General features: G+C 35.9%; 2 protein-coding genes across 2 annotated transcripts; one reads left to right on the top strand and one right to left on the bottom strand.

Annotated features, from left to right (window-relative positions):
* Nucleotides 1-2732: 2732 nt before the first annotated feature.
* LOC136811022 (uncharacterized protein DDB_G0284459-like) lies at nucleotides 2733-5314 on the top strand. Its single transcript, XM_067067624.1, has 3 exons — nucleotides 2733-3252; nucleotides 3357-3694; nucleotides 5123-5314. The coding sequence occupies exons 1-3, from the start codon at nucleotides 2733-2735 to the stop codon at nucleotides 5312-5314; spliced, it is 1050 nt and encodes a 349-aa protein (XP_066923725.1).
* Nucleotides 5315-10472: 5158 nt separating this feature from the next.
* On the bottom strand, nucleotides 10473-11312 carry LOC136811020 (uncharacterized). Its single transcript, XM_067067623.1, has one exon. The coding sequence runs from the start codon at nucleotides 11310-11312 to the stop codon at nucleotides 10473-10475; it is 840 nt and encodes a 279-aa protein (XP_066923724.1).
* Between the last annotated feature and the right edge of the window lie 10069 nt (nucleotides 11313-21381).

The raw sequence follows: 21381 nt of genomic DNA, 5'->3' as shown, positions 1-21381 counted from the left end.
CTTAGTTAAAAAGAATGAACTAACGGGTGTCACAGGCCCCTACTCACTGGACACCCTGCCTCTGTGCCCAATTTGGCTCCCATCCGCTGGTCACCCCAGTGGAATAATAATTGCCAAAAAAGGCTTTAAATCAGTCCCACTAGAAAAAAATATTAACCTCTGAGCTTGCCACGCTCGTACTTCTAAAAAGTTTCACTTTTGCTAAAGCTCTAGCCCTATTCAAAGAACATATGAATGAACATATTTTAACTTGCTCGCGATTTGTGAATTCATGGTAAATTTTAGGACAACAAATTAGAGCAGAGATTGATTTTAGAGAAACCTGAAAGCATTAATTAAAACTTTATTAGAAACATTGTTTACGGAATATTACAGCTTGTCTACACAGTCAGATCCCCTTTAGAAAACCCAAAAAAGATATCTTTAACGTTTGACAATAAAAGTATGTTACAAAGTATAAACGAAGGAATTATTTTAACATTTCTTTATAACTTGTAGATAGCTTTTTCATATGCTTATGTATTTTTTACTGTACTGACGATGACGATAGTCGAAAAGCTTTTACAATAAATTGAACATTGATTTTTATCGAACATTACTTTGCATGGCATTAATCATTCATCATGTTACAAAGTATGTTTCGGCATTTATTTATTAAAAAAGTTCATCATTTCCACCTACCCACCTTCAGAAAAGTTGCTCTTTTTGGAAATCCAAAGCTGTCAAAAATAGACTCTTTACGAATCACCAAGACATAAAACCTTTCCATTTTTCTTATTTCAGAATAGTGGCTCTTTTCGAAAGCCTAAAGGTTTCAAAATTGATTCTTTACGATTTATCAGGATAGAGAACCTTTCCATTTTCCTAATGTCAGAAAAATGGCTCTTTTCGGAAATCCAAAAGTGGCGAAAATGACTTCTTTTCCAATTAACAGGATATAACACCTTTCTATTTTTTTTGTAGAAAAAATATATTCTTTCAATTATAATAATTGTCCGAAAATAATTACTTTTCCATCAAATTGAAAAACAAACATTTCTCAATTTTTGATATCACGAAAACTAATTCTTTTTTGTTTCAAAATTTGGAAAGGATAATTTTTCGGAAAAAGGATTTGGAAATATATAATTTTTTTATTTGATGTCCGAAAAGATTTTTTTTTCGGGCTTCCAAAAAATGGAAAGAAGATGGTTTTATGCAGTGATGCCTCTTAAAATAAGCTGGTAGAACCCATTTATGGACTTTTTATCGAAGATATTGTCTCCCTTCATCCCTCACTGCTAGCATAGAACAATTAAAAGATTAATGATTTGTTATTGCTTACAACCAGTGTAAGATAACATTTTTTCAAGTTATTTATAAACGAAAACGCAAGAAAAGTCCCATAAGGGGACGTTATGACAATAAGTCTGATAATGGATGACCAAATAAAATATTTTATGGAATGCTTAGTTAGTTAGTTAGTTAGTTAGTTAGTTAGTTAGTTAGTTAGTTACAACCAGTACAAGCTAACAATTGCAAATTAATAAACTCATATGAAGGAAGCATCTCACTAGTACACAATAACATTTTCCACCAAAAGAAATTCAGCTTCCACTGGCAAAATGCTCAGTGTAACTTTAATCCTATCCTTAAAGTTGACCGCTACAAAAAAAGAAAACGCAAACCAAGAAAACAAATCAAATCATTGGCGTAGATGACAATTTTCCTTCAGTTAAGAAGTTAGTCATTTTGGGTCTACACTGCTATATATAGTGCAGTCGGCCCCAAAGGAGTCTTAAGGTGTTTACACCTTTGTTGATTCATTTTTTGTTTTCTTCTCCTGTCAGTCTACCTGGAGTTTGTTGTCATCTTGTACAGGCCGCTGGGGTAATGTCGCCTGACTGTCTTAAATGACAGGATAAAGACAGAGGGACCCAGAGAGGACTAATTACCCTTTCATTGTAACATCGTCTCTCTAAGAGGAAAAAGAATTCGGCCACTCTTTGTTGTTTTTAGGTCTGACAGGAGAAAAATATTATATTTTCATACTTATATATTTACAGAAGAACAGTTGAACAAAAGAAAACTTAAATCCCAAAGTAACTCCCTCAAGGAGTAAGTAATAACTTTTGTAGGAAAAGTGATGTGGGTCTATACACTTAATACATAAGTGAACAAAAAAGTAAAATCAACACAGTTTATTTTTTACGATATTTCGTTCTATTTTCAGAACTTCATCAGGTATGATACTGCACAAGCGTTAACACATTTTTAAATGCTACAAAAATCAGTGATGCATGAAAAAAAAAGAAAAAGCGAGAAATAAAAAATTCTAATGAACAAAGGAAAAAATTCTATAGGGAATAAAACAAAGAAAATGTTAAAAAGATTTAATAAAAATAGGTGCGTAGCGATAATATTTACAACGTTAAAACAGTACAATAAAATTGACGAAAACAACCCCGTGGGGAATAATCGTCGAAAACAATAAAACTAAAAATTTAACGAAAAAGGTTTCGAATTAGCACAGTAAACGCAGTGGAAATTAAAACGGAAAATTAAATGCTCGTGTCCCCTTCTGGTTTATTCAGGACAAAAAGCAAAACAAAAAGAAATTACGGAACAAAACATGGGAACACCTGATACTAGTAGAGCACACAACTGTGCTGTAGGCATGCACTTAATACATAATTTAAACATTTGACGTCAAATTTTTTTCTGGCTGGTTGTGCTCGTCAAAATGCATCAAAATGGCGAAAACTAAAGAAATACCAAAAAAAATCGAAATTCAACAAAATAATGGATTCTGCACCCCTGACAACTGCTTCATGAACGAGATTGTGAAGGACAATGATGTGCTACAATGTAGAAGATGCGAAAGGTTTGTCCATTATGCATGCACGGAGCTACCTGCCTATCAGATACAGCTGTGTCTCCAATACAAAAGCCGGCGCTTCGAATGTGCCAAATGTGTTACAGTCACGCCAATTCTTCTGGAAAAGATCAAAACAAGTACAGAAAGAGTGCGTAAGGACAAGGCAACAAATACTGATAAGGTTAATAATGGAGAGCAACAAGGAGATAAATCTACAAACGCTCGATTGGACAGGCTGGAGAAGAAAATCGAGAAACTTTTAGATAAGGAAGATGTCGCTAAAAAAAAAAAACAAAGGACATACGCAGAAACTACCAAAGAAGAACTGAAGAAGCAAGAGGTAACTATGAAACAACAGACATATGCTAGCATTACAGAGTTAAAAGAAACAAGAGGTAAACGATCATCAAGAACTTCATCAAAGAAGAGAAAGAATAAGTACGATGGCTGAACCTGACAAAGTGCAATATCATTGTTCACAACATTGGTGAACTCAAAGATGAAACCCTTGAAGAACAGCGAACAAGTGATAAAGATTACGTCGAAGAATTTGTGAGCAACCAAATGGGACTAAAGGTACACATCGTCAGCGCAGAAAGAATAGGAGCTCGAAAGAACGAGATGTTCAGGACGAAACGTTGGCGACCCTTAAAAGTTGTGTTAAGGAATGAAGAAGAGAAACGTCAGATTCTAGCATCAGTCCACAAGCTAAAGAAAATTATAACTGATTTACGAGTAACCGATGATTTTTCTAAAAAAGAACGCGAAACCATCAAAGAATGGCATAGGAACGCAAAAGAGAAGACAAAGTTACAAAAGGATGGCAGTCAAATAAAGGTTAGAGGAAGTCCTCGGACTAGACTCTATTTCAAGATGATCTGCTGCGACTTACGCCTTACTGAAAATGAAATATTGTAAAGACGACTGATTTAGAGGCCAACTGTGCGCCTACAAAATGTTAAATAAATATGATTATTTCATAGAGGTCGATAGACCTGCGAAATATATTACTATAAAAATTAAAAAAAAAAAAAAAATATTCACAAAAACAGCTTTTCAAAGACTAAATAAATTTACAGTTCATAATTCTGAGATGTTCTTTACAGTCTTGCTAATTCTGTCAAAGGTTTCAGAAATGCATGGTAAATTTTCGGCATACATACTGCATGCAATACTTTGTTCGTCCATGGTAAACCCTAAGATTTCAGAAAGCTTTATTGTCATGTCTTTGTTAAAAAAGAGCTTGTGTGTGGCATTTTCAGCTTTGAACGGCTTTTTGTTAAGTGTTGAGTCACAATTGGTATTAGTACAATGAACTAATCCATCTGTTGTGATAAGAGCTTTCTTGTTACAAAGACAGCAGTTGTATGTTACGTTAATTTTTGATAGCCCAACAGTTTGACCATCAAATGTAGCATCAGAAGATGCTGTCACTTCGTAAAGATCTTGCAAATCATTAATGTGTGTGAAAGTGGCGATTTGTTTAGATAATAATGATCAAAATTTTTCGAAGACGCAAATTTTCCATTTTATAAGATTTACCAGCTTCAACTAGCTCAACTTACTGTCCATAAAGGATAACAGGACAGGAGCCTGTACTTTCTCGAATTATGATTTCTTGTTTTGGTAATGGCTCGTTGTTTCGCCCTTTGATCTCCATGGTTTCATCAACAGTTGCAACCTGTGTTCTAAGTGTGACAAATTTGATATTGACACGCCAGAATCAGAGATAGCTCCATTATGTTCGAATGGGACCGACTATAGCAAAGACACTCTTGACCATTGGTTTACCAAAATATCCTCACCCGACATGGTTGCTTTGGTGATTTTAACAGGCAGTTTCAACATCCGCAAAAAGTTTACACTTTGTTGGACTGAATACAACCGTACGTACCATTTGATCTTGAGTTTGCAGGGTGCATGTGAAAAAGTTTTTCTGATTTTGTGTATTCGATGTTGTCAAATTTTTAACTGCGTGGAGAAATCCAATTTTTGTATCAACAGGTAAATCTGAAAAAAACAGAATTTTTAGCTGCATTCATTTCAAGACAAAAATCATCCTCAATTATCCCCAGGAACTGTACATAACATTACATGAGAATCCAACCATTATTGAAATGTGTTGTTTGCCTGAAGGTTTTAATTAAAAGGGCTTTCAGTGGTTGAAGAAAGGTTTACATCTCAGACAGAAATTATTGTAAATTTTAGTGTAATTAAAACTAATGTAGCCCAGATTTTCAATATTTTGCTGCATTTAAATTAAAGCCAGGAAAATCAAAACCACCCATGCAAGACGAAAACAAGTGCCGTAACTCCACCACCCTCTATTCCTCAAACACGTTCAACTATTTCAATAGCCAACCACCAACGTTGATTGACTATCTACGCCCACGGCCACCTCAACCGGCTGAACCACAACAACCACCACAACAGCCGCCTCAACCACCACGTGTATAACTTTCCATGCTTTCCCTCCCCCTTTCCCCTTTTCCCTGGCAGCCACTGGTATCAATCAGATGAATGACACCTTACAAATTTAGCACCTTACAAATTTAGAAGAAACATTATACATAAATACATGATCCTTTAATGGCCGAAATTCATTTTTTTTTCTAAATTTTTGGAAAACAAATACTATTCAAATAATCAAAGATTCAGGGATTACAAGAACTTGATTGATCAAGTTTCTTTTCATACTGTACTACATTATTCTTCTACTAAAATATTTGAAATCAAACAATAGATATTTTAATTTTTTAAAGATATAGTTTCAGGCTTATGAAAATAATTCCTTTTTCCTTAAATTACAACAAAATATCAAGATTTAATGATCTTAACTATAATTCATATTATAAATATATTGATTTAACAAATAAATAATTTTTAAAATCAATAAAATAATGATTACTTTTTACTTTGTGATTCAATAATATATATAAATTGATTTAAAATAAATACAAATTAAAATACATACTAAATAAATTTAAAGATGCATACTATTAGCTTAGTTGCAAACAAACTCAATAAAAACAAGATTGCCTTTGCCGAAGACTTTTCGTATTTTTAAGGCAACAAAAATATTTTGTTATCAAAGGCAATAATAATCTTTTTCCCGCATATCTAGTTTATTCTCTGATTTATTCCTCACAAAGTTTAAGACAGTCTCTCGATTTTCCACTTTTTCATATGATCGTTCCTGACGTCGTTTTTTAGGTGCTTCCTCTCTAGTTTTCGTTTCTCCAATAGTTTCAGACAATGTTTTCCTCTTTAATTTAGCATTTTCTTCTTTTGCTTGCGATGCTTCTTTTTTCAACTTTTCCATCATTTTCAATGTCCCAAAAATTTTGCAATAAGTCATCCAGTTTTGATTTGTAAGTTTTGTTTTATTATGAATTCACTGAAAAGTTCATTAAAATATTCGCGTATGAAGTGACGCTTAAGGGGCCTTCCTGTTATCAGAGACATCCCGAACGTAGACAAAGTCTGAGTGTGAAAAATTGAATTAACAATTAAAAATGGAGTTATTATTTCAGTTGAAATAAATTTGAAGTCTTGATCCAACATCATGAACTGAGTGAAACGTGATCCTATATTTATATAAAAATATTGATGATGTCATCATAAATGTACTTGAAATGGTTTGGAAATAATATATGTACAAGAAATGGTTTGGATCTAGCAAAACGGTAGCAAAAATGCTAAATGAAAATGGTAGACAAACTAACAAGAAATTTAAAAGTAAAATTATTATCCGAGTGACTAGTATTGTGTTAGTCCCTTTGAGTGTTGTTGTTATTTGTCTCCTCTGCGAAATCCATTTCGTTGATTGATTGTATCAGAACAAGATTTCTGTCTGAGTCAAAGGTTTCGCGACTTGATGATTCATATGCATTGGTGTACTTGCCGCATACTTTTCGAACAATGCCATATTTGGAAGGTTCGATTTCAGTGATAATACCATACTGATACTGATATGTTGTTGAAATTGGAAAGTCAGTTTTGGTGAAGAGTACGACAACTCCAACTTGAAGGTTCTTGTCTCCTTTAAACCATTTTGGATGTTCCATTAATTTCGGTACATGATTGAGTAGCCAATTCTCAAAACCATGCAATGAAGATTTTTGTGTTTGCTTTTAACAGCTTCTATGGCTTGTCACACGTAACCATTTCACCTGTTGGACTTCTGTGATTGCTCCTTCCAAGATAGTGGAGTCAGTTAGAAGAAAAATCGTGCAAATTGTGATAAAAGCATGAAATTTGGCACAGAGGTCAAGAATGATCAACTGATCAAAATTTTCAAGGGAGACAAGTGTCAAATGTCATGTGTCACTCCCTGTCAGCATTTGTTGACAAACAAATATGTCACCAAAAACCTGTCATATTATATATTGCTGGAAAGCTAGTTAAATTCTGAACAACTTTTTTGCTTACACCAACTTCAGAAAATGTACCCAATAAGAGTAAATGTCGATTTTAGATTAAAAATGACGTCATCAATTTTAGTGATTTTTCAAGTTCCTCAAAACCCATCATGTTATACATCGTTGGAAAGCTAATTTAAAACTGAACAACTTTTTTTGCTTACAAAAATCTACTTAGATGTACCCAATAAGAGTAAATCTACATAAAGCAACACCTTCAAAATTATAAAAGTTTTAAAATTAAAAAAAGCTTGTACGATGCCAGATACAAAATACTACTGCCTGATCTTAGTTTTTGAAATTGATTGTCAAGAAAGCTAAGAAAGTCAACCCAAAGAGTGACAAGTTTAAAGAGACTAGGACACGAAAATGTTCTTTATTTTTTCGCTTTACCAAAATAGCTTAAAAAGAATCTTGAAATCTTGAATGTGAAAGTTGTTCATGTAAATAAACTATATAGTTAATGTCATTGTAGTTCAATGTTAAAGCTTCTGACAACTTCCTCCGCATTGGCAAAGCTCTGTGCAAGGGAGTTCCGCCTTTTTGCATTTACACCGACCAGTACAACCTTTTTTGCAACCACATTTGATTAGTTTGCGACATTCGTTGGATGTTTCGCGTTGTGTCATCCATAATGGTACGTACTTTTCATCTTGCAAGACAAAGCCCCAGTCTTCTGGATCATACTCTACACCTTCTTGAATCCATTTCTGGCACCATCAAGGACATGCAAGAAAACTCTTGTGTCAGCATCTTCTTGGTTGCAAGGAGCAAGGTTTGTGCTGTCAATATTATATCTCCAACAGTGGTGACGACGTTCGTTTCTTTCTCATTAATTTCCTCAACAGCAGTCTCAGCAAGCATCGTGAACAGCTCGGTTTTGTTTGTATCGTTTCTCATGAATTTCTGGAAATCCTTGTAGATCTTTGTGTCTTTACGGATGGAAATTCGGATACCTTCTCCTCTGTTCTCTCTGGTCTGGCTCTTCAAACTTCGTTGCTTGTACACGTCAAAGACGACGTCTAGCCTCTGGATGTTTTGTGAAGCTACTCTCAATTTACTAGTCAACTCATCTATGCAAAAGTTTCCATATGTGTTGGATGTTTGAGGACGGTTCATGTTGACAAAAGCTGCCCCATCAATAACTTTCATAGTTACATCTGGTGCCTCATGCTTAACTTCGACCTTTGTTTCCAAGCATTGGACGAAATTTGATTTCGACGTTGCCTTTCTGAGTTTCCCGTATTCAGGAATAGAAATCGGAAAAGAATGATTTTCGTGGGCAAAGAAATTTTCGAGATCACCTTCTCTCGACTGACAGGCCACATAAAGATTGGCGTATAATCTTCTTTCAGCATTTAAAGTCGCCAATTTCTGTTTAGTTTTGGATGCCTTCATTATGTGCTTTTGACGGAAAAGAAGTAATTTTTAAGATTTTCGTAGAGTGACGAGCTCCTGTCTACTAATCTTTTCTTCACGAAAGAAGCATACTGAATCTCTGGCTGATTTGGTTGTACTGTCATCGAAAACGTGTCGTGAAGTTAAATGCATCAGATTCTTTTCCTGCTCTTCAAAGGGATTCCCATACTCTTGAAAAGATGATATGAATGCTGACCTATCCTTGCGGAAAGTTTCCTCGAAGCTCTTCGTGTCTTCATGGTGTTTCTCTGGCATGCAATCTTCTTCTTCTTCGCTCAACATCTCCGCAATGACTGGTCCACTGACAGCCCATTTCAGTAAAGCTTTTGGGTTGTCAAGTATTCCAATGATTCCACCATCCGTCTACAGAACTTTGTTGTTTTGTTCGTGTGCTTGATCAATTCCAATATTGGAGAAGACACGATTGCTTTTACGGACAGTGAAGTATCCTTTTTTGAAGGCTTCGTAGGTGTCGTTTCCTCGGAACTTTAGGTTTGACAAATCTTGAACGAATACAGAAAGCCAGCGTGAGTAGTGGGTATGGTCAAGTGCGAAGAACCAAGGCATCATTGCTTTAAGGCACTGCAAAAAGGAATCAAAGTCTGCTTCTCGAATGGATTTGATGAACAGGAAATATAGTGTTTCCATCTCGATTGCGGTAAACCAAAAGTCAGCTGTGAAGTAAAATATATTTGAAAATTGGATCAGCATTTGCCGATTCTTCCCTTCGCGCTGCTTTCCATAATCTTTGTAGACACTTTGCTTTTGAAATGACAACTTCGACAAATGGAATAATGATGCAAGGGAAACTTGGTGTGCGTATCCCGTCCTCTTGACTTTCGTTCCCTTGAGGAAGGCTCTCGATTCTCCCTGTTGTTTGGATTTTTGCCCTTTCAAAAACATCTGTCCAGCCGGATCCTTCAAACCAGTCACCGATTGCATCTAAGAAGGCCATCTCGATATGTAATGGACCCATCATCCAAAGAACATTTTCAAATTGGTCCGGATACATCCATTGCACTTGCTTGCCTAATGCATACACTGGCTGATCTCCGGTGATGATCGTTTGGCTTTGTGATCGATTGAGATGGTTAGTAAGGTTTTGGATGATTTCCATGCAGTGTTTGACCATTGCAGGGGAGTTGACAGATTCTAGAAAAACTGGTAATAAAGCTGAATGGGTTTTAAACGTTACAGGATAATTTTCTTTCTGCTTTGAGTGAAAGGCGGAGATGGAGAAACGCTCTTCTGGCTGCTTTTTGTCGGTCTCATTCATGTACTGTATTGATGTATTTATCTATTTTAAACTATACAAACAATATTATTTAATAAAAAATCATGAAAACAATGATGTGACTTCGTTTTTGACTCTTATTGAGTACATTTAAGTAGATTTTTGTAAGCAAAAAAGTTGTTCAGTTTTAAATTAGCTTTCCAACGATGTATAACATGATGGGTTTTGAGGAACTTGAAAAATCACTAAAATTGATGACGTCATTTTTTTAATTTAAAAGTGACATTTACTCTTATTGGGTACATTTTCTGAAGTTGGTGTAAGCAAAAAAGTTGTTCAGAATTTATTTAGGTTTCCAACGATATATAATATGACAGGTTTTGGGGTGACATATTTGTTTGTCAACAAATGCTGACAGGGAGTGACACATGGCATTTGACACTTGTCTCCCTTGAAAATTTTGATCAGTTGATCATTCTTGACCTCTGCGTCAAATTTCTTGCTTTTATCAAAAATTGCACGATTCTTATAAATTATTCACTCAACTGACTCCACTAAGAAGAAGCCTGTTTGGGGTGATAAGATCAAGATTTTCCACATCTGATTTGCTTCCGATGTTGATCGGAAAGTCGTTGATACTATTGGCAATGATTGAGTTTGATAATGTTTCCCATTGAAGGATGGACAATCTTTTCTTGTGGGCACTTCGCTTGATGGATTTGTTGATCTCTCTAATCTTTTTTTCAGCTTTGCCATTCATGTTGTGCCCGCCAACCAGGCAGACAGTTAAGTTAACAAATACACGCTTGTGCAGTTGGTGTTGAATATCGTAAAAATCAAGACGCATCTGGTCACATCCTTTGATAATTTGGCTCCCGTTGTCGCAAAATACTCGCTTTGGGAAGCCATGGTTGTTGGAGAATCTGATAAATGATAAAATGAATGCTTCAGTTGAGTAGTCATCCATGGTTTTGAGAGAAGTAGCTGATGTCGTGCAGCAGCAGAATACAGCTAGCCAAATCTTTACATTGGTGCGTTTATGTGATGGTGAGTAGGCAAGGTATGGACCTGAAAGATCAACTTGCGTGCCATAGAATGGTGGTGTAATGGTGATGCTGCATTGAGGGATTGGATCCATTGCTGCTTCAACAGTCTTTTTGGTGAGATAACGACATCTGGTACATTGCTTTCTGATGTTCTTAACAAGTTGACGTCCATCGATGATGTATGCGGATTTGAGAATGTAACGTAAAGTCGATTCCACACCAGAATGTTTGCAAACAGGATGGTTCCAGTGTACGTCAAGTACAAGGCTTTGAGCGACTGGGCTGTCCTTGTCCAATACTGATACGCAAAAGGTTGTATTTGCCAGATCTCGCATTGGGCTCTTCCAGAAAAAATTCGTACATGGGGGGAGGGGGGTGGAGGATATATCATTTTTGAAGCTCGACCCCCCGGACAAATGCGAAATATACCCCCGGACATGGCTTTTTTACCCCCTGGACACCGCAAGATGACCCCCCGGACAACACATTTTACCCTATGGACTTCGGTAAATTTGCATACCCCGGACAAAAGAAGCTTACCCCCCGGACTAAATATCCTCCACCCCTTAAAGATCCCTATGCCGCTCTTCCAACAACTTTTGAGTTTTATGTACGATTACTAACGGACAAGGAATTACTGACCCCCTGGACAACTCATATTTACGCCCTGGACAACTCACATTTCCCCCCTGGAAAATTCACCTTTACCCCCCAGACAAACTTACATTTACTCCTGGACAAACTTACATTTACCCCCCGAATTTGAAGAAAAAAGGGCAACTTATAGGGCATTTTTCCAGACGGATGGAATCTAGTGGTGAAAATTCGGATTTACCCCCCCCCCCCCCCCCGGACAACTACATTATACCCACCAGGACAAACTCCAAATTACCTCCCGGATATTTTAGATTTACCTCTCCTACCCGGAAAACTTATATTTCACGTAACTCAAAACAGAGTTGGTGGATGTGAAATCAATCTACTTATTTCCCATCATCCGAAACACGCAAGTGGTTATCATAGTGATTTATCACACAAATGCGAGATTGAAAAAGATTTGCCGCTCCATTTAAAACAAAGAAACCACTAGATTAGAAACAACTAGATTCTATCCGTCTGGAAAAATGCCCTTTAAGTTTCCCTTTTTTCTTCAAACTACCTTTGACCATATGCTACCTTTGATCGTATGCTATTCCTGATTCTAATGGATACGTTGACTAGGAATAACTGAACGATTAGCTACCTTATCGGAAGAAAATTCGTCAGTAAAAAGGGACGAAATAATCGTACGGTGACGAAATTTTTTACCGACGAAAACTTTTTGCCGGCAAATTTTTTTCTCGTTTTTTTTGCCGATGAAAACTTTTTCCCAAATAGTTTTAGATCACTTAGATTTTTTTGTAAAACTGGATGCGTCGATGCTAATTTGGGTTTATGTACACGACAAAAAAACCTGTCAGAATTTAAAGGAAATTTTAATAATTGCTCAATTTATTGGTGCTTTACGGTGTTTCCAGCCTTGATTTCTCTGAGAAACTGAACGTTACTCAATACCTGATCGGAAAACATTCACTTTTGGCAAAATGAAAGCCGACATCTATCTAGTCTAGCATACTAGGCGACTGGATGCCGGAGGAAGTCGAATGTGGTAAAGAAAATCAAAAGGAGCACCCACATAGTTTATTTTCACCGTCTCCTATCATAAAGCTTTTCCGTTGGCCTTTTTTCCAGATTCTGAGTTTTATTTTGGTGACGAAGTAAAGTGTTTCATAAAATAATAAAAATTCATACCATTACCGCTTTGGGCATTCTGTCCTTCCATCACGGCCGTCGCCATTACCTGAAGCAATCAAATGCACATTCAATTCAAAAAATGATACTTTTTCTGTTTATTGCACTTTTGTTAGGTGCGAGTTCAGACATAATGGTACCAGGGGGTGTTTCCTGAATACTTTCGGCCGTTGTACGCTATATCATTGACGATGTGCAAGCGTACACTAAATACGGTTAAATCTTGTTCAAAGATTTTAAACCTCATCTTATTTTGAGAAATTATCGAAGGAGAGATAGATTAGTTCTCAGATAATAATCGCTTGTGGTTTTCAACATGAATAGATACGCAAAAATTGCTTTCGATCATTTTCTTATTTTTTTCATTTTTTTTTATAGGTGACCCGAAGGCCGACCTGGTAGAATAAATCAAGTACGACTGTACATCGCCAATGACATATTTGGAGGGTTTGTTGAGCAAATCAATGCTAACTTATTCAAAAGTCTCAAAAGAACCGAGTATATTACAAAGAATAACTGCTTGTGGTGCAAAAAGTTAACAGATTGCTACACAACATATATAATTATAATCAAGCTTTGACGATGTCAGAAATGTTTTAGAGAAACTGATTAACTAAAGATTAAAAAAAATCTATTCTGTCAAAATATTCGTACCCTAATATGCGGAATAAATATCTGAAACAGGCTTGTTCGATTAAAAGCAGTTTTTAAAAACTAAACGTCAATTTTCATGAAAATTTTACGTACTTGTCTCTTTAAAGTTAAAATTATAAGTGTAGATCTTATTCAGTAGGCTTGAAGTTTGTGGTTTGTCCTAGATATTCATTTCGCAAACTAGAGTAGGCTACTGGTCACCCAGAGATGTTTCCCTGTATTAGCCGCTCAAAGGCGGGGGTATCACACATGCCAAAGTGCTAATTGTTGCCGGCTTCCAACGAATTCCTCCAAACACAAACAACTTCTTATTCCCACCCAGGCAGTCTAATATATATCATTTCGACGGATGCGATGTTCTTTCATAAACTTTACGAATAAGTTTGTATATCATTTCGACGGATGCAATGTTCCTTCATAAACTTTACAAATAAGTTTGTATATCATTTCGACGGATGCAATGTTCTTTCATAAACTTTACGAATAAGTGTGTATATCATTTCGACGGATGCATGTTCCTTCATAAACTTTACGAATAAGTTTTTATATCATTTCGACGGATGCAAAGTTCTTTCATAAACTTTATGAATAAGTTTGTATATCACTTCGACGGATGCATGTTCCTTCATGAACTTTACGAATAAGTTTGTATATCATTTCGACGGATGCAATGTTCTTTCATAAACTTTACGAATAAGTTTGTATATCACTTCGACGGATGCATGTTCCTTCATGAACTTTACGAATAAGTTTGTATATCATTTCGACGGATGCGTGTTCCTTCATGAACTTTACGAATAAGTTTGTATATCATTTCGACGGATCCAATGTTCTTTTATAAACTTAAAAACTTTACGAATAAGTTTGTATATCATTTCGACAGATTGTTCTATGTTCTATATATGAAAATGTTTGCACATTGGGAAGGACTAAACTATATCATTCGGACAGATAAAATGATCTGTAAATCGTAACTCTGATTGGAGTAGCTCAGTCGAACTATCACTTCCTAAAGGTGAACAACCAGGCTAGTGGAGGGAAGAAGTTGCCTGACAGCTTCATTCCGAGTTTGATCCAATCTAAACTCAGCCACTACCCAAAATGTCCATTATAAAAGTATATTTGATATGTATGTATCACAAGGTTCTGACAGGTAATTTCAATAATATATCATTCGGACAGGTGCAGTGGTCTACTGGAACATTGCATTATATCATTCGGACAGGTGCAGTGGTCTACTGGAACAGTTCAATATATCATTCGGACAGGTGCAGTGGTCTACTGGAACAGTTCATTACATCATTCGGACAGGTGCAGTGATATACTGGAACAGTTCATTATATCATTTGAACAGGTGCAGTGATCTACTGGAACCGTTCAATCCTAATTCGTACAAGGTACAATGTCCTGTATAGTATATCATTTTGACAAGTGCAATAATGTTCTAGATAAAAATGGTTACTTGAGTAAGAAAGTAAAATAACCTTCAATTTATATATAATATAATATAATATTTAAAAACAGAAATTTCTTCATCCATTTCTTCTGAATAACTGACTTAAAAAAAGAGACTTTGTTGAAAATTTTCAAAATTCACTGTTTCCTAACGATCTAAAAGCAGTCAAGGACAATTAATTTATGAAAATGTTACTATTCGAAAAGTCGATTTTGATGGCCCCTGAGAAATATTCTAAATTTTTAACGGACAGGTGCAATGGTCTACTGGAACAGTTCATTACATCATTCGGACAGGTGCAGTGGTCTACTGGAACAGTTCATTACCTCATTTGTACCTGTATAGTATATCATTTTGACAAGTACAGTGTTCTAGATAAAAATGGTTACTTGAGTAAGAAAGTACAGTAACCTTCAATTTATATATAATATAATATAATATAATATTTAAAAGCAAAAATTTCTCTATTCATTTCTTCTGAATAACTGACTTAAAAAAAGAGACTTTGTTGAAAATTTCCAAAATTACTGTTTCCTAACGATTTAAAAACAGTCAAGGGCAATTAATTTATGAAAATGTTACTATTCGAAAAGTCGATTTTGATGGCCCCTGAGAAATATTCTAAATTTTTAACTAACATATTATATATTGAATATACTACTTTTTCAAATAAGCTTTTCGGTTGACATAATATACAAGTACAAGTTTTCATTTTTTCTAGAACACTTTCAAAAGTTCAGAACTTAGCAGATTGAAAGCTTTCAAATGGTAGTTTTTGTTTTCTCAACCCCGAAAGAAGTCTTTTAAAAATCGAAACCATACTTCCTAGAAGAATGTTATCAAAAAAGTTTAATACACCCTATAATATAACAAAAAAAAATTATATACTAAATGATTAACAAACCGTCAAACCATATACCAAAACAGCTCTTTAATATTTCCTTTAAAAACAAAAAGAAAGTCCTTTAGATATAGAGAAGGAGCTTATAAAAATCAAAGCTAAGCTATTTTAGAAGAGTAGGTAGGGATGATTTGTCATTCACAATAGTTTAGTTATATCATATCAACAGATAAAATGTTCTGTGTTTTCTTACATAGCATAATGTCTCAAAAATGTGAAAATGGACATTCACTTTCCTGTAACACAAAAAATAATTTCTAAATTTCAAAGGAAACTGAATTTGATTTCTCTGCTAGGGTTTGCAAATCAGACTACACAAAAAGTAGTTTCCGCAAATAAGGTATCTTATATTACTACTTTTTATTAAAAATAATCAAATCATTGTTAGCCACATGAGGAGTGACTTGATGGATAATAGGTAGTCCGGTTTGTCTTAAAAAACTAATTGTCACTTCATCCATTTCAATATCTGATGATTGAACACATCCCGCAAACTAACCGATACCCAATGGTGACTCATTCTTGACATGCAATTTGACAATTCTTCTCCGTCGCTTTCTGTAGCACTTTCTTTAATCATTTCCTGTGCAGCCTCGTTGACCTCATCATCTTCAATTTCGGTAAGGAATAACTCTAAATCATAAAAGATATATTTGAGATCCCTCGCCGACTGAATGTAGCTTGGGATTGGAATGGAGCTACGTGCATCGGTAAACGTCAGGTACATTCGTGATCTTTGAATCCTTCCCATGATAGCATTTCTCTGATGTTCTCTTAAGCACTCTTTTGCTGCTTCGACGGTCTTCTTCAGGTCTTTTCTTTCCTTCTCTCCTATCACCCTCTTCCTTCCATTTCTGATCAAGAAAACTTTCAACAAGAGCTCGTCCTTATTTCTCAGGGAACTAATAGCTTCAGTAAATATTTCAGCTGAAACATGGACAATTTTCTCAATGACGTAATTGACCGGGATAGAGTGAATAGTTCTGGAAGAGCATCAAGCAATGGTGTCGGCTCGTCTGCTAGCCTTCTCACAAGCTCATATTTAACCCCGTCGGTGGCGAGAGACTGTTTTTGAAACATAGCTTTAAGCTCGTCTACTTTCTTTTTGTAGAGAGGATATTTACCCCACGCATCGCGATTTCGACTATCCTCCAACTCCTTCTCCATCCTCGCCCTTAAAATTTCGAACTTCTTCTTCACGTCAACTAATGGAAGCCATGCCAAACTTGCGAGAACTGACTCTGGTGGACTAATACTCAGTTGAAAGCACTGTAACAAGATTCTTCCTGGCAAGAAGACCACTGGGTTGGTCAGCCGATTTTTCAGACTGTTCTGTGGAACAGTAGTGCAGTTCTCCAGATGTGCTATACCACCGGATATAGTCCGGGACAGGTTGAGGTTGATATAATTTCCCAGTTATTCGAGACAATGTTATGGAGTATTTATCTCTCCACGAGTTTTCCCCATTGATCCATTGGTAATCGTCGTAATAGAACCGTTCCTGCTCTTCAGAAAGGCTAAGAAATTTCTTTTGAGAACAATCTCATCGTCAAAACATTTTAAATCTAGCCCACGATGACAAACCATTGATTTTTTTGGTAAAATTTGGCACTGCGGAGACAATCCACAACTTTGGAAGCCATCGCGTTCATATTTTCATGATGTTGTATTGTTCCAGTTTCGACATTTTTGTGAACCAATCTGCTTGAAAATGGTCCGTGTCCTGATAGCACAGCGGTCTCAGCAGATTGAACACGCTCAACAAAATTACGCTTACTGTGGTATTCTGCAAAAGAACGTTGTTGAAAATTATTCTCACAAAACACATTTGCGTGAGTTGCGAGCTCAGGTCCTCGCATGATCATTGTCGATGATGAAGGACATATTCTTTCGGAGTAAGCCGAATTCATCTCTAAATTCACTATCAAGCTCTGGCAGATTGAACAGATGAAAAATTTCATTCATGGCGTTGAAAGTGGATTCGTTTTCAAAGTGCGCTAAATATACGAAACTGACTGGGGTTCCGCTTCTAACAACAGTACGTTGTATACTTCCGTCGTCAAGATGATCATCTACAAACTTGCGCGGGTCAACAAACAAATGTGTCATCGGATACACAGCATTTATCCTACTTTGATTGAATGTGTGATCCTCGTAGATCAGCCTTTCTTCCATGATTTGCCTGGATTCTGAACAGGTTGGATATCAGCTTAAAAAGGAAGGAATAGATATCCACTGCCTTACTACCTCAATGGGCTAATATACGTTTCACCTCTGTGACTATGAAGCTCCAGTGCCGCAACTTTGTGATTCCTTTACGGAACTTTATTTGAGAACAACTAATGTTGGCGAAGTTTTGGGGATATTGCTCACTCACCTGCACTCATCAATGTAATTTGTTATCGTTGTCACCAAAATTAAATTTTTTGGTACTTTTCCAAAATAAGACCTCGTCAAATTTGGAGATTTAGAGGCATTTTTGCAGCTCGCTAAACTGACTTCTCGCCAAAATGAGTTTTCGCCAAAACAGGCCAATATAATGAGACAGGGATGTCCATTATTATCTCAAACACCTTGATGTATAATTTGAATAATATTTGATATTTTCTCAACAAAAATTTTACATAGCTGATACACATAAATTGAATAACTAAAAAGAGGTGTGTAGATGTGATATGGCTGTCCTCACGCTATCAGATTCACATAGAAGTGAGTGACAGCCTGATCCTTGCTAATCTGTTTATACTTCCTTCCATCACTCATATCATTATACACGTTTTTTATAAGAATACCTTCTATAAGAATGTCAGGGTGAAAATCGGCCAAATCGTAAAAATACGCTAAGAATACCTCCAGTGTGAGTTTTACAGATTTCGATAAGAAAATAGTAATTTTCTATTTGGTAACAAAACTAACTGGGTTTTTTATTCGACTTAAATTGAAACAAACTTTAAGGTAGAAATAATGTATAATTTTAGCTTCAAATGTGCGCTAAATTAACAAGAAACTCTCAAATAGGTCATTTCTTATGTCGTTGTCGCTTTTTCTTAGTATTCTTAGATTCATAGTAAGCACAGTGCAAAAAATATTTGGTCAAATAATGTCATTTACACTTTTCAAATATAAAAAAAATCAATTGTAATATTTGATTTAGAACATATTCTATTCCATACACACTACTTTTTTATCTTCAATCCATCGTGTGTCACAGAACTCGAAGGGATATTCTGTGGACCCAGTCAGAGTGTAGTAGTCATCCCGCCTTGCTGGAGAGTCATGAAAAATGTAAAATGCACCCTTAAGAATCTTGTTAAGCTTCCATGGCGTGCTCTCAGCTCCAGTTTTGAAGGCACCGTGAATCAGGTGAAGACTACATGACCTAATATCGATTAACGGAGCAAGTTTGTTTTTCTCGCGATCGGCTTTTATTTCTCTGAGCAACTTTAGGTTTGAGTTAGGCCCATCCATGGATATTTGAATCATCTTTTGTTGTTTGACCTCTTCTAAACCTTTATTGAAAGCAGTGACCAGATCTTCACATCGCGTATGACCAAGGAACATTGATGTCCAATAACGAACTACGACTTTTCTTTCACCTTCATTCCAATATCTTATGTGAATGTCCATTTCACTTTTCTGGATACTGTCATTTAGGGACTCATCAAATAAGACTGACATGAAAGGAGATTTTAGTATTTCATCTAAACCATTCTTCTAAAATACGGGTATATCCCGTAATTGATTACATAATGAAGCTTAGTTCTGCCTAATTGAAACTTTTCACCGTCTTGCAGATCCGTTTTAGAACATTACCATAGTCATTGACTGAATTGTCACTGAATCCATTCCGAACACAATATAACGCCCAAACAATGTGTGCCTCGTCAACTAAGCCTAAGAAACGAAGCGAAATAATCAGAAAAAAAGATACTAACAATTTAAATTCTGTTAGTTTGGACCAAAGAAAGTTTCAACTATCAAAAGCCACATCTTTGAATATGAATTCAAATCAATTCAAAAAATTCAGTTCAGTCATGCGATCTGGTTTCTATCGTTTTACTGATAAAGTCAAACGGTCAGATCAACTAATAATGTGTTTTTGAGTTTTGCAAGTCGTGTTTTGTCACAGTTTTTGTCATACATTTCTTTTTGTTGGTGCTGCGAAAGAGGTTTACCTTGATCATAAATTATGGGATTTGAATGGTGGTCCTGATGAAAAACAATAGAAAAGTTGCGTCAATGGAATCATGCTTTTTTCAGTTAAGTTTTGTAAGTTGTGTTTTGTCAAGTTGACCAGTGTGTCATTTTGTTGTTGTTGCGAAAGAAGTTTACCTTGATCATAAATTGTTGGACAAGCCGCCACTGTGGCATTTTTCATTGATGAAGGTGTTGGTGCTTGGCTTGACGTTGATTGGGATCCATCATTTATTGTGATGTGCTTGGAAGGTAGTGGCTAAAAAAATTTGGACATTTTCGAATGAAGATCAATGTTCTTCAAATGTCCTCCACCAGCAGCGTGTTTTTTCAGTGATCCAATTCCTCTTTGACCAAGAGCAGGATCTTTTGTTGATTTGCAGACTTTGCATCGGAAAGATTAATTGTTTGATCCATACATCAAAGCCAAGTTCTTTGTTGTTTAACCAGTTACTATTGAAGTAAGTCTGTTTTCTTCGATCAGGAGGCATTGTATGTGTTTTTAACGTTTTTATTTTTTTGTTTCCTTAAAAATTAATTGACATTTGGTCTTCATGAAAATGCGAGGATCTAGGCTAATAAAAATAGACAGTTGCGGTGATCAAGAATAAAAGTTAATTATGCAACACACTGAAAGATTTCGAGTGAAAGTGTTGGTAACACTTATGCTTTTAAAGTGTTAAATGTATCCACATAACACTTGGTAGGCTTTTAGAAATTAACGAAAAGCCTATTATTGTCAAATCAGATGTCATCACACTTGACAAATTGGATCAGAGGTTGTTTATATATGAAAGACTGAAAAATAAGACTGAAAAATCTATTTTGAGAATTTTTCCAGAATTATGTTTTTCTATTTCCAGACTTTTTCCAGACTTTCCAGACATTTTCGGCAGACGTGGCAACCCTGTAGTTCGCACATACCGAGCAGGGTCGGTGCGACACCCCTGCAAAACATGCACTCGCAGGGTATGCTCCGGAGTCTTTTTTGTCGCAGCTTGTTTTTAGCCTACCCGGAGTTGTTTTTCCGGATCATTCGTTAGTGTCATTAGATTTATTTTATTGACTTAAAGTCTGCGGTAAATATAAGAAAACTGTTTATCAAGTCGCGTTACAGGAAGCGTGAATTCAAGTCTGTATTTTAGATTTTGTGTACAAAAGCGTTTTGCAGGCCTGCACCCTGCAAAATTTTGCAGAAAGACCTGGATGAGGTGAAAATGCAGGGTTTGCCCGGGATTTGATGGCTGTTAGTGTCAAAATGTTAAAAGTCAAGACTCGTCAAATGGCTTTAGATGCTTGGAGAAGAAGAAACAGAATAGTCAGTCCTGATTTTATCTATTTTGTCGCAAATTCTGAAGAATTTGAAGCCTGCACATTTTCGATCTGCTCCAAATTCGTCATCTGAGGG

This window comes from Clytia hemisphaerica, unplaced genomic scaffold, assembly GCF_902728285.1.
Source record: "Clytia hemisphaerica strain Z4C2 unplaced genomic scaffold, Clytia hemisphaerica genome assembly, whole genome shotgun sequence".
In the NCBI taxonomy this organism is placed as follows: domain Eukaryota; kingdom Metazoa; phylum Cnidaria; class Hydrozoa; order Leptothecata; family Clytiidae; genus Clytia; species Clytia hemisphaerica.
The sequence above is the reverse complement of the archived record's forward strand: the minus strand, read 5'-3'. Positions and strand labels throughout refer to the sequence as shown.

Bases quoted from the DNA above. Each gene is read 5' to 3' on its own strand.
- LOC136811022 (XM_067067624.1), top strand. From the start codon at position 2,733: ATGGCGAAAACTAAAGAAATACCAAAAAAAATCGAAATTCAACAAAAT. The intron at 3,253-3,356 runs GTAAACGATCAT...GTGAACTCAAAG, and splicing joins AGAGTTAAAAGAAACAAGAG to ATGAAACCCTTGAAGAACAG. The intron at 3,695-5,122 runs GTTAGAGGAAGT...TTTAAATTAAAG, and splicing joins AGGATGGCAGTCAAATAAAG to CCAGGAAAATCAAAACCACC.
- LOC136811020 (XM_067067623.1), bottom strand. From the start codon at position 11,312: ATGCGAGATCTGGCAAATACAACCTTTTGCGTATCAGTATTGGACAAG.